Source organism: Melospiza georgiana, chromosome Z (assembly GCF_028018845.1).
Source record: "Melospiza georgiana isolate bMelGeo1 chromosome Z, bMelGeo1.pri, whole genome shotgun sequence".
NCBI classification, from domain to species: Eukaryota; Metazoa; Chordata; class Aves; order Passeriformes; family Passerellidae; genus Melospiza; species Melospiza georgiana.
Genome location: NC_080465.1, coordinates 71,927,082 through 71,941,046, shown reverse-complemented (window position 1 = coordinate 71,941,046; position 13,965 = coordinate 71,927,082). Strand labels below are relative to the sequence as shown.

General features: G+C 40.1%; 1 protein-coding gene across 1 annotated transcript in view; it reads right to left on the bottom strand.

Annotated features, from left to right (window-relative positions):
- ADAMTS12 (ADAM metallopeptidase with thrombospondin type 1 motif 12) overlaps window positions 1-13,965 on the bottom strand; it is a 142,335-nt gene that overhangs the window by 83,955 nt on the left and 44,415 nt on the right. The window contains exon 3 of the mRNA XM_058044083.1: window positions 5,569-5,743. Within this exon, the coding sequence (XP_057900066.1) occupies window positions 5,569-5,743 (175 nt within the window). The remainder of the gene's footprint in view (window positions 1-5,568; window positions 5,744-13,965) is intronic.

Here is a 13,965-nt window from a genome sequence, read left to right as displayed (position 1 = left end):
TTCATTCCATGAGGTTGCCTGGGGAGGGGGGGGAAGTGTTCTAATATCCATTAGCAGAAATTGTCACACTGATTGCTGTGATAAGCCAATTTCATGTTCTTCATTTCCCAGGTCCCCGTCTCTGAAATGCTTAATATTGCTGTCCACACAAGGTGGCACTCACTTTTTTCAGTTCAGTGCAAACTGTTTCAGAGATGAGGGGATATTCTGTGTTCTTCTGCAAGCTGCTTGCTAGGTTGTACCTGCTTTAAAATGGAGGTCACTCTGACTGAATGTCCCTATTTGCTCTTTTTTTCAGGATAAGCATCTCATAAACAGCTTAAAAGAGCCAGCTGTAGGAAGAGCCATGCAGGGAGAAAGGTGCTCCTCCCTAAATTGAGGCTGAATTAACCTCAGTTATTAAATTTCTATGTGCCAACTTACCATCCTATGAATAATTGTCTCCATGTCCTGGAGAAACCGAGCTAATTAAGAAGAATTATAACTGATGTGATTAAATACAAGATAAACAAATACTGGGAAAATATCAGCAACTTTCTTTAGAAGCAGACAGAAGGTACAGAATCTCTACCAGGAGTTCTGAGCTTACAACCAGGAGTTCAAGCAAAGCTGCTTACAATGGCCATAATGTCCTTCTCAAACAAGAGAAGATAGGTTACCGCTTGAGAATAAAATATTGCCCTGGGTTTTCCCCCCCTCCTTCTTTCAAGTGATTAAACAAAGGATTTCAGGGTCAAAAGCCAGTATCACTAGTTCATACTGTACACTTTGCAAGCATAAAAACTGAAGAGAAGCCTTTGACAGTATCAAGTTAATCGTCAAAAAGCAAGACCATAATTGAATAAAGTTCTGCAGTCAGAGGAAGTAGAACAGGTAGTAATTGTCTGAAAGAGCTTAATGGCGTTTAGATTTCTGTTAAATTAATTATGCCATCATCACTCAAAACACTTAAATTTTGAGTGATGATGGGAAAACTGTTAAAAAACAGTTTTGCACAATGTTGTTCTGCTCCTTTAACTCCCTCTCCCCTCCTCATCATTGCACACAGCAGCCAGCCTCTTCTGTCCTTTCTTTCACCCCAGCTTTATCACATCACAATTACAATTTTGGAGCAAAATTGCTCTAAATGCAAAAAAAAAATAAGTTTCAAGATTTGTAACTTCTCTGCAGACAAGGAGGTGGAGGCCCATGTCAAACCCAAATTAACCCTAGCTTCAGACTAATCAAATACTTCAATGCCAAAATGATGGTAAAATATATAACCATTTTTTCTACAACTAAAGCTCCAATTAAACATTCTCAAAGATCTTTTTCAATACCTTAAACCTTTCACTCCTTAGCTACATTTCACAGCCCTCTGCAGCAATCACCAGGTTTCAATCTGAATAAACTTAACTGCCCTCACCCTCTGAACAACAGCAACCTGTCCTTCTCTCCAGCCCAAGGAAAAGAATTCCCTCTGCTTGCACCAGTCCCCTCCTGGTAGCAATGAAAACAAGCAGAAGAAATAGGAGGCCACTTCTTTTTCTGCAGAAGGTAGGAAAATTCCTCTTTCCTTAAATTATGTCTCAGAGCACTGTCAAGCTTTTAAAATACCTATTTAGAAGAATAAAACAAACTCCCAGATCCTCAGTTTCCTCTCCTGTGGGCACAAAGGATTAGAGAGGTTTTTTATAAGGCACAGGGACAGTTTTCATTTATCTTTTCTGCCACTTCTCACATGTATTTCAAATAGTGCAGTGAGACAGAGTGCAGAGTCCAGTATTGTTATGCTGCTTTCAGTATTAGTAACTCAGTTCTGCATGCAGCTAATGACTGAGTCAGCTGGCATTTGCTTGAGCATCAATGAAAGTGTGCAAAACAAACATAAGTTTTAGTTTACGTAATTTACTGTGTTGATTTTTCTCCAAGTATCTGAAACTGTTAAAGACAATACCAATTACAACATAATTAATGTAATCATTGCAAGACTACAGGAAAGTCAGTGATTCTAAAACATTACTGCATGTGTACGCAAGACAAATTGAACCCTTGATATTTATGCAGTTGTTGCCACAGTAAAACTTCTAAAAGTTGCTGTTGCACAATGCTTCTTCCAAGAGACACAGATCTCGCACAAAAGAAAAAAAAACAAACCTGGAAAAAGACTGCACAGAGGATTAGCATCCTCTACCAATTCCCCCCAGCAGTAATTCCTTAACTTTGATTTTGTCTGTGCAACTAGTCCTTATAGTCCTTGCCTGACAGGCAAAGTAGTTTCTGACTAAAAGATTTCTATTATCACCACTCAACTCTGTGCACTGACTCGTAAGCATGGAGGTGATTCAACTTCTTCAAGAAAAAATCGTCACTAACTTTAACCTGAACATATACCAAGTGTAAGTCACAGAAATAACTCAAGAATCTTAGTTTAATTTAAAAAAGCCTAACAAACTCAGAGCTCAAATGAAATGAAAATGCAGACACTTTCATGATGAGTCTCAGCCCACGAGATTAAAATATTTGGTAAGACATACAATAGGCAACTCTTCTTCAGCTAAGCCCCAGCTCAGCAGTTGCTTAGAGTTGAAAACACAAAATGGAAATTAACCTATAAAACAGAATTAGTTTTTACAACTAACTGTGAACTGCAAATTAAAAATGCTTTGCCTTGAAGGGATCCCAAAAGGCATTACTCTAAGCTATCTGTGATGTCACATAGGTGTACAAGATTTCTGGTACCAACCTCAAAAGGATGAAGTACATGAAATCCTGAAAAGATGGCAGAGTCAACTTACTACCTTTAAATTTTATTTATGCACAAGGTATTCACTAAAGCCTAAGTAGTGAATACATTTGGCACAGAAAGCAAGAATTGTAACACTTTCCCTTTTTCTTCTGTATTTCACTTCTAACAAGAGCAACTGCTCTGGCAATGCACAGTATCAACAGAAGATGACACTGAATTCTTTCTTTCTTCTATCCCTGTTGAAAAGCTGGCTACTCAGAAATGAGATAACAAAACACAGAATGGCTTGCTTTGGAAGGAACCTGAAAGATCACCTAGTTTCAACTCCCTGCCATGGGCAGGGACATCTTCCACTAGACCAGAGATCCATCCAGCCTGGCCCTGAACACTACCAGGGATGGGGCATTCACAGCTTCTCTGGGCAACTTGTTCCAGAGCTTCACAACCCTCAAGACAGAGAATTTTTTGCTAATATCTTATCTAAATCTACTCTCAGTTTAAAGCATTTCCCCCTTTCCGTTTACTCCAAGCCCTTGTAAAAAGTCTCTCTCCATCCTTGCAGGCTCACTTCTGGTACTGGAAGGCCACAATTAGCTCACTCCAAAGCCTTTTTTTCTCCAGGGTGAAAAATGCTCCATCCCTCTGACCATCTTGGTGTCTCCCCTCTGTGCTGGCTCCAGCCGGTCCCTGTGGTTCCTGTGCTGGGAGCCCAGGGCTGGATGCAGGGCTCCAGGTGGGTCTCAGCAGAGCAGAGCAGAGGGGCAGAATCCCCTCCCTGCCCTGCTGCCCACGGGGCTCTGGGTGCAGCCCAGGATACATAACACACAGCTTAAATGTTAAGGCATTTTGAGGATTCTATGATTGTTATACGCTGTCGAACAAAGGGGAAAAATGTAATGATGGAAATGGTTTTACCCCCATACATTTCTTCACACTGATTCTTTAACTTTTATGACAGCCAAGATTTTGGTTTGGTTAAAAGCAGATATTACCTCCAAGGGCTGACTTGAAAAAAAGAAACATAATTTACAGCTGACTACTTTGTTAGTTCATAAGGCACCATCTCTGTTTGGGTGCAATATAATGAATATACTATCACCAGAAATAATTCTGTCACTTTGGAAAGAGTAACATTAGACAGAGAGTTTAAATTGACAAGTCTATTAGAGCAGACTTAGCTAATCTAAGTAATGTAGAGAAGTTATTCTCTTTTTTACAGTGTCCTGGTACAGCCAGTCTTTTTCTGTCCCATTCTGCATGACTTTGAAGAAAGATACAAGAGGCAAATGTGAGCAGTAGAAAGAAAACAAGCAGATCACACAAAGCAAGCAAACAACATGTTCCCAAGGATCTCCTATGTCCTCTCCACACTTTTAATTACTGCATGCAGATGTTATTTCATCCATATGTTATTTCATCCATAAAAGAAACCTGGAAAACAGTAGGCAAGAACAACTTCCTCATTCTTCCCAGGCAAATCTAAACTAATTTCTCTTGTCTAGCCCAGCAGTCATCAGAAGGAATGAAATTTCAGGGAGCTATTTGAAATTGATACCAATATAAACATTACCTTTAGACACTCCTGTTTTTTTCAAATCCAGGGTTATTTCCTATTAAGTAGACATATTTTCACTTGATGAATAATAAAATGGAGCAGCATTCATATTAATTCTTATGGCTTCACCTTTACCTTCCCACTATCACAGAAGACTGAGAACTCCCTCATCAAATTTCTCACTTTTTCCCCATTACCATTTGCACTACCTTGGGCCAGCAAGCAAGAAGTGCACTTCAGGTCTATGACTAGAAATACAGGGGGGTCAAGCTGTTCTTTGCTTCTTTAATTTACCAAACCATATTACTCAGCAGTAAAACTTCACCAGCAGTCATGATTGGGGATTAAAAATTCCTACATTCCTCCTTTCATTTTCCATTCCTGGAAAGGAACCAACTTCTCTTGAACCACTGACCTGTGAAAGACAGAAACATATTCCTGTGTATTCTGCAGCTCTATTTGTACATACCTTGGGCCTTAGGTCATGTAAGTAATTACTGATTCATCCCTAGCAATACTATGCCTTTCTTAAGTTTGGTGCAGACTCAGATCCAAGGCCTCAAACATCAGAAAGCTAACACAAAATCTGTGTATTCTTGGTATGAAATAAATAAAGGAAATTATTTAACTAAATAAAGGAACTAATTCTGTAATTATGAGATGCCAACAACCCTCTAGACTTCCCTTCCAGCATAGTGTACTAGTTTGTCTTCATAAAAGACATGATCCTGAGTATTACTGCACCAATATTCAAGCTATTTTTACTTCCACTAAAAAAATCTTGCTCTTGATGCCCTGTACTTCACTTTCAGAATAGCTAAATAAAATTCTTTAAATAATCTGCTAACAATCACAGAAAATCTAGAAATCCTAAATTTAAACCATGGACTAGACGGGAGTTGCTTTATGTTGAAGACAGAACTTGGCATGGAGTGAGAACATTTTATTAAAAATAATGCTGACTGCAAATCTTTTTATTCCAAAGCTCCTCAAGAATTCAGGTTTCAAACTCACTGAACAGTTCTGATTGGAGAAAAATCGAGGGCTAGAAAGGATCAGTGGTGTGAAAAACATATCCCAGCAGTCATAAGGAGGATTTAACTTTTCAGAAAGGAACACAGATGGGTGGCTCCCATGGTGTTTTGATTAAGATGCTCTCATTTTGCATAATCTTTTCTAACAGAATTTTTAAAAGCCTGGCAGAAGGAAAGGCACACACCAGTGGAAAATAGCTGCTTAAAAAGATTCAGAAAGCAAATAGGCTGAAATGCAGAAAAATTAGTACCATTCAGTCCACATGTTCGTTCCGTTTCCATCGGGATGGCCCGTCTTCTCCTTAAAGCATTTGGAAGGTTATTTGCACCATAGATAATATGGGGATGGGGTGTTCCCTCCTTCTGTGGATGCTTTTTAATGGGCTCAATGAAGTAATCCCCATGGGGCAGATGGAAATATCCAGTCTGAAAATAAGCACAAAAGAGTTAATCTCTTCTGTTCAGTACTAGAAGACAAAAATAAATATACCATTCATACCACCAACCCCAAGCTTTCCTCACAAGCCAGTCATTTACACTGGAGAAATATGAACACAACAGGTTTTTAGTATTTATTCTGCTGCCTACATCTAGGCTGTTTCATACCTCACAGTCATTACAGCCCAAAATGAAACAGAAAAAAGTATCTCCTTCCTAATAACCTGAAACTGAGTCAAAGACTCTCATATTTTTACAAAGCCAGTAAAAGGTCAAAAGATGATTTGACAAACATGATGCACGAGGAAGAGCTGCATCTTGTTCTTCTGGTGTTTTGCATCCATTCCCCAGAGATCAAGACTGGAATAGAAGCTGTTTCATAAGTGCAGATTGAAATTCTGTTCCCAGCTGCAGTCCCACAATCAATTACCCAACCCATCAGACGGGCTGGACTGTATGGCCCAACTTTGCCTCACACCATAAACCCTCACTGGCCCCCAGGCCAACACTACAATGGAAGCAATAAGAAGTTTTTTGTGAATTATCAAGCCATTAAGATCATCCAGGAGATCAGCTAAAAAGGCTGCACATGCTGAAACTTCTGTATCAGCCTCCCTGCTTTGCCTAAGCTACAGCGCCCTTGATACCCATCTGGAGCGCACAGGATCCTTTCACACCTCACTCTGCCATGATCCAGGACTCACTTCCAACCAGGCATGGCCTTGGCCCATTGTGTCTCAGCGTTTTGGCAGGGACTGCAAACACTGCAAAACCACTGTACTGCCCCTTCCATGTCAAGATATACGGAGCAATATTGAATCTAAAAGCAAAGGATCTACTGACAACCCAAACCACACTGGGGATGGGACAGGAGGCTGGGGTATTCCAGTCTTGGCTGTGTTTCCTCTTCACTTTCTTGCTGTGGTCAGTGGACCCCTCTTAGCCTATTCTGGAAGAGGGAAAAAATGCAGTAACAGTCTGTTCCTGCAGCTGTTGTATTCAAACATGGAATGGAAGACAAATTTTCAAATCTTTTTAAATATTCCAAAGCCTTAGAGTTTCTCTGGATGGTTGGGAAAGCCAGTATGAGATTAAGGATATGAAAGAAATCATATGAATGGAAGAAAAGCACTCTTATGAAACTATAAAATAACCATGGGCTCTACATACAAGGAGACAAGGGGCAGCTCACTAAAGTACCTTGTATTGCCACAGGGCCAGTACATCCCACAGCAAACCTGTGCAAATAAATAACTGTGACTGTCATTTCACAGTTTACCTAACAGCTCTGAAGATCAGAAACTCTTTATTTCCAATGGAAGTCAAAGCTTTAAAGCCAGAGGTTGGTGTTGGTTTGAAGCTGTGTTTATACCCCTAAAGCATCAAAGGTTCAGGACTCATAGTCACATGTGTTTGTTCATCTGGGATTTCAGCTACTGCCTGTATGGGTTTTGTTTCATTTTTAAGAAAAAAGAGATTGGGACTTTTGATTATTAAACAACATACCAAAAAATGCTTATGTTTCTTTTTAAATCATAAATCAAGGCACAGGACCAGAGCCAGACACAGAAACATCCACATTCACATTGGATAAAACTTTCAGGCAAGAGTGAATCCATACAGCAAGAATGCATCTGCAGTGGTCATACCAGGAGAACTGTGATGTGGCTTTCCTCATGCTGCTCAGGGAATCAATTCACCTTCACAAATCCTTGCCCATTCCTTTTCATTCCACAGGGTTCAGTCTTTCCTGGATATTTGTAATTTTTGACTGGATTATTTGATTAATTTGGTGGGGTTTTAAGCCAGCTGGGATGAAGAAGAACTAGCCATCTTCATTTGCAGACCCAGATTTTTGAAAGCAAGTGGCAATAGTTGCCGGATTATTGTGTCAATGTCTATCTGCAACAAGAAAGGCCAGACAATCCTATAAAAGGTGGAATAAGCCTATCAGTGGTAAGTTCAAGCTCCTCCATCAATGCTTGCAGGTTAAAATTCAGCTGTCTATCCAAGCTGTATGGAGCAGAAAAAAAAGCAAAACTTCATTATATGAATAGGACTGTAAAAGCCCATTTCCACAGAGACACACAGAGGCGTTCCAAAAGCTTCTAGAGACTTCCAGCACTTACTGAACTCTTGCTCTGCATTTGCACTTTCACCCTGCACAGGCTATCCACCAATAAATTAAATGCTGAGACTAACTGAGACCAAAGAAAAAAAAAGACCAATCTTCGCATTAAACTTACTTCAAAGCACTGAGGACTGGCAAAATTCCCTTTGCTGATTAAATACGTCTTTAGTTTTGCTCTTCATAGCTGTTCTTTTCTGACTCACAAATATAAAAGCAAGAATTTTTCATTTAAAGTCCATCAGATTTCAAGCTACGTAAATACAATATAAGCTTTTTCTGAGCTTCACCTGCTTTTGAGTGCATTCACACAGCCTCAGAACACACAAGGAAGGGCAGTTATGAAAGCCTCATTAGAAAACAGCCATTCATATTTACATTAATGAAAGGGTTTAGTTATCACCACAGGAAAAAAAAAATTACTGCAGAGAAGCTTTCCTCATTTGAACTTTCTTATGTAAAGCTACCAAGTAATACAGCAACAGTCATGGTCAGAAAATAGGGGTGGAGTGTCCAGGTGTGTGTTTGTTTGGGGGGTGTGTGTTTCCCTCAAAGCCTACAGGTGAAAAAATCTACAAATCTACCACAGCATTTTTTATAGGCTGTTGTTCTCCTCTCTTTCAAATCTCACTCTTTGCCCTCAGATTCTGACATGCTGTGGCTGCAAATGTTTACCATACTGTATTTGGGAGTGCTGCTACATCACTTCATGGGATTCTTAACTCATGTGCCTCATTATTTTGACACAAACAGCTCCATGAACATATCACGTCTCCTACACTGCATGTCACATGCCAAAACAACACTGATGATCCTGGAACACCTCTGAAAACTTAAAAGTTTTCAACCATGTTTCAAAATGTTTTGATTTCCAGTAGAATCTGCATTTTCCAGTGGAAAGCACATAGTTTTCACATATTTCTTTCAGTCAAAAGCTCAGAAGTTTGTCAAAACACATTTTCTGGCATGTTTTTTTCAATCAGTTCCACATGGGAAGCTGAAGCTGAGTCCTGTGGGAAGGGAAAGAGCAGCTTTACTCTTGTCTATGGTTATGAAATTGCAATACTGCACCAGACAGGAGGGCCTAGAATTAGTGGGTGTTTGTTAGGAGAAAAAGGGAAGGGAAAAAACAACAATCTGTAGTCTAAAGTTACAATAACCGTATGTTGACAATAATGCTCATAAAAATTACATCTATAGTGAGAACAGTGAGTAACTCCATGAAATTAAACAATATTTCTGACAACAAGTCAAACAAGAATTTTGACGACAGGACAGTGACAGAACCTGAAAATACAGCAACTTTTAGAAGCAACATGAAAGAAGAGGAGGACAAGATTTGAGTTTTATCTTTAGGAACTTTGCTCCAGGTGCTTATTATAACTGTAATACATGGTAAGAGAAACTAGGTTTGAATACAAGAATTAAAGAAAAAATTGTGGCATATGAAACATGCATTATCAGAGAACTACAGCTGCAAATAATCTAAACACAACTGGTAAAGTAAATGATCTGTTAGCATTACACACGCTAAATTTATTTTAGCTAATCACTTAGTTCCTTTCTGTGTGTCCCTTTTTTTTTTCCCCAGGGATCTTTCTTTTTGAATTTCTCATCTGTTCCTATTTCAGCCAAAAGAAAAACCTAGCATCCAGATGAGATTTTTTACTACATCCTCAGACACAGCTAGAAAAAAAACCACTTGCCATGATGTTGCTCAGAACAGAAAGAGATTGGGGTTTTTAGGTACTGAGTAATTTGATGAAAGATTTTTATGAACACCACCCACTCTAACTCTAACACACTTCTACAGAAAAACATCTATGCTTTTAGCACAATTTAGTGAAGAAAGTGTGATATTGAAACATAGCCTTGGGTTCAACATAGCTTTGGTTTGAAACAAAACCAGCTTATTTTTTGTGACAAAGTAAGTGAAAGAACAGAATACTATAATTCCATGAGATTTTACATACTTTTGTCACACTTGCTATAATATTTTAGGAACTGACAGAAAACTGGCCAGAGGTGCAGAGTTATGCCCTGGACAATGTGAGCTCAGAAAGTTCAGACACAGAGGATAAGGGGGAAAACCAGCCAAATTTACAGTTAGAAGGGCTTTTGTGGAAGGAAATAAGGAATCTGGAGAGGAAGGATTGTCTGACATCCTCCAGTTCCCAGGTTCCTAAGGGATCTATCAGTTCTGGATACTTCAGAGAGAAGGGTCTTTCTGGCTGGGAGGATATCCTCAGCCAAGGAGAGAAGACAAGTCTCTAGGGCCATGTCTATCAGCTACCACAAAACTACTTAAGATGCACAATCACTCAGAGAGACCTGGGAGAGAATCAATCCTCTGGCTTAGAGCACCAGCTTGAGGGTGACTACATTCAACTTCATTTTTTCTATTCACTCTTTCTGGATGAAGGTTATCTAGAATAAGTCCTATGGCATTAAAGCCCCTCACTTTTATAAAGACATGTAAGAGAAGCAAACAATCCAAAATATGCATTCATTTGCCCCTCTGCTATGACACAGATACAGTTCATTAAATAATTCTGAATCAGGTGTCACTTCTATGGACCTTGAACTCACTCTGAGCTTTGCATCTCATACAGAATCTGAAACAGCCTAAGTACATTCATTTCTACTGAAGGAAATTCTTTGTGAAATTAATCTTCTGTAGAGACTGCAGCATGCTCACTTGAAAATGTACAACGTGGAGCATGTAATTTTAAAAAGACAAGATGTCTTGTTCATGCTTCACTCAGGTCATGGCATCCTCCACCAGCATCTTTACTGTCTATCCTAAACATTTATTACTTCTTCTATTTTGTGATTTCCTTTAAGAATAAAGAGTCCAAGTATCTTATTCCTATTTACTTGCGCATACCCTGTTGCTGCAGCTATATTTGCATCGTAGAAATATCCCATCTTCTTTTCTCATTACAGAAGATCCACAAATGATGATAATTGCCTGGCCATTAAATTTCTTTGAGCCTCGTTAGGTAGCATCTCTGCAGCTCTGAAATCCAGCAGTTCATGAAGAACATGAAGCTCCTACATCTCTAACTGTGCCCAGCAGCAGTCACTTCATATTGTCCAGCTCCCTTCCACATTCTCACTTTATACCTTTTGAAATACATCCCATTGGATCCACACAAGCCAAAACTGTCCTTCTTTGCTGCACTTAAAGCTCAGACACACCATTAAATTCCAACAGGGTAAAACTTTTTTGCCCACTAGAGTACTAGCAACTGGACATTTTTATGGTCTTGAAATAGAGCAAATAAAGTATTTAATAAACTTTACACAGCACTCAGCGCTGGTTCTAGTAAGCTGAAACAAGGTGTGTTTGCCACATGCTGAGCATGCAGCAGGTAGATGGCATGGCACACAGTTGATTAAAATTCATTAACTCAATCACAGTTTCAACCCCTCTTCTATTTACCAGTGTGATTTTCACACTGCAGCTGAGACAGGCCACCAAGGACTGCCTGAAGTCCAGGGCACTCTGCAGATCTCAGGCTCCTTCTGTCAGTATTTCCTCATTGCCCAACTGCTGCAGAGTGCCCTGGGTCTCAGAGCAAGGTCACAGCTCTTTGGGCTGCCTGCTCTGTCCAAAGGCTCTGAGGTGACATCCCACCAGCACAGCCTGGGTGCACGGTGCCTCGCCTGAGCTCTGAGCCACACAGCAAGCTACGCCAGCTGGAGATGTTACCTTGAGAATTAAATATGCCCAGATGAGTTTCCTCCTGCAAAAGTCAGCTAGGTCACACTTGCACTGCATCAAGCAAGGACTATGAAAAAGTAATAAAGTCTCAAGCTCTGTCTCAGGGTGAATATAATAGCAAGCTAAATATAAATTTTAAAATCAATCAGCTTTGCTATCCAGCTTGAAGGATGCTCTTTGGTGAACAATAACATACCTTTTATGAGTTTTTTACTATTCCCTATATTTATGCTTTGCCCTTTCCCCTCCTCCCCTGTTTTTATTTTGGAAGCTTTATGGTAACTAGTGGGGAAGAAAGTGATAAAAACCCCCGCTGCCTTTTCAAGAGCAAGAGCCTCCCTTTGACTTTAGTCCCAAGAGGGTGAGATTATCAAGTTTTTACTTCATTTGGGATCAAAAAACAACTGAGGCAAGTGTTACTGTTCTGAGACAAAACAAAGAGTTTGCCCAATCCCTCCAAAGACAATTTGGGAGAGTAAGAAAGAGCACAGCTGTTTTCTTCATGGAAAATACTCTTGGAATATCTCATTATAATTTTTCTAATCAAATTTGTTCAGAAAGCACTGTATCCAGGGGGCTTACATGGTACTAACTGGGGATTTTTATCTTGTTGATATTAAAACTGCTGTTCATGAAAATGCAAATTAACTATGTAAAAATACTTTGTACTTCTCAGCATTTGAAATCTCCTCTGACACTTTGAATGAGAAGTTTTGAAGCTTTGATTTGGAATCCAGCACATTTTCACAGTTTGCAAAACAGGTTACGTTTGATGATTTAAAGCCTATCTAATGTCGAAGAGTGAAGATTTAACACCAGATTGTTAAACAGTTCCATGCCTAAACAGTGGTTTCTATTAAGAATGAAAAGACAGGCAAGAGGATTCACAAAGCAGACATGATCTCTAATCACAGAGACAGAAAGCACCACAGTTGTTTTGGCTTCCCGCTCACTTATACTCTAAAACTAATTTCAAGCCAGTGAGCATGACAATGTTAATTTTGCAGAGTTCAAACTTTATTAGAGAATAACTAAATGCAAACATTTGATCAAATGACAAGTGGCTTTGTTTCTATTGACAAGTATTGTTTGTATTACTCTGACCTACAGGACCCCCAGTCAACAGCCAGAAAGCAGAGATACAAATGATGACAGCTGACACAACGTGTGCAGATGGATGGAAGAAAGCACAATTATCCCCTTTTCCAGGGGATGAAAGTCTGTCAGGAACCTTACTCCTCTCAAGAGCAGAGCAAGGGAAGGTCACAGCCAAACTTCTTCCTCTCAATAGAAATTATTTTTCTTGATGAAAATTAAGTCTGTGAGGCAACATCAGACTGAGCCACCTGTTGATGCTCTTCTCCTCTCTTCCCTCTGTTCAGCCCAAAACCAAGAAGTGGTATCAGAAGCAGACAGGATATTTTAGGTCTGCTTTTGTCATCATAGGTGTGTTGAAAGAAAAGGATTCTGCCTCTTTTTTTTCCAAACTCATGAAGTGTCACAGCAGACAGGACTTAAGAATGAATTTCACCATGCTATGGAAGGGCGATTCCATCACTTAACATCAGTGTCATTTCACAGTGCCCTTAAAGGCAGCCTGTACTGATGCCCTCAGCCTCTTCTTTACTTCCCACTCACGTTTCCAGTGCCATTCCAGAAGGCAACTTCCCAGTACCAAAGGAGCTGCACAGTGACATGGAAGAATACTCTAATGAATCCACGAGGAGTCATGGATTCTGCTCAACAACTGCAGCTTGAAACACACTGCCCTTGTATCCAGGGTGGTGTGTGCAAGCAGCTGCTCCATTTGCTCTGCACAGCCCTGTGACAGCCGGCAAGCCATACTCAAGCTGCAGCTTGTTGTGCTGTCCCTGGGGAGGAAGGAAGGGGGAGGGAGCTTATCAAAACCAAATACCTTACAAAACAGGAAAATTCAGTCCCAGCTGAGGGCAGCTGTGGTGAGTGACACGTTACACCAAAAAGGTTACTCTGCACCACAAACTAGTCTCTGTTTAGAAAGGGACTGAAAGCAGGAACTGGGATGCAGAAGGAGAGGGGAGAAGAAATTAAATGAAACAATAAAAACAAGATTCAAACTGAGAGCCAGTGCTTGCAGGACAAAGTGCAGTCTCTAGCACACAGCTCATGCTCAGCACGTGCCACTCTGGGAAGCAGCATGATGGTAACTGGCAATCACCACAGATGTGCTGAACTCCTTCTGGCCTGGGGCAAAGCACACACAAATCACTTGACTTTCCTGGCTATTTTTGGCAGCCTGAGAAGGGAGAGTGATATGCTTTCATGAGTGCATCTGGCATACACCACCACGATTTTTTTTACAAATCTATGAATCCC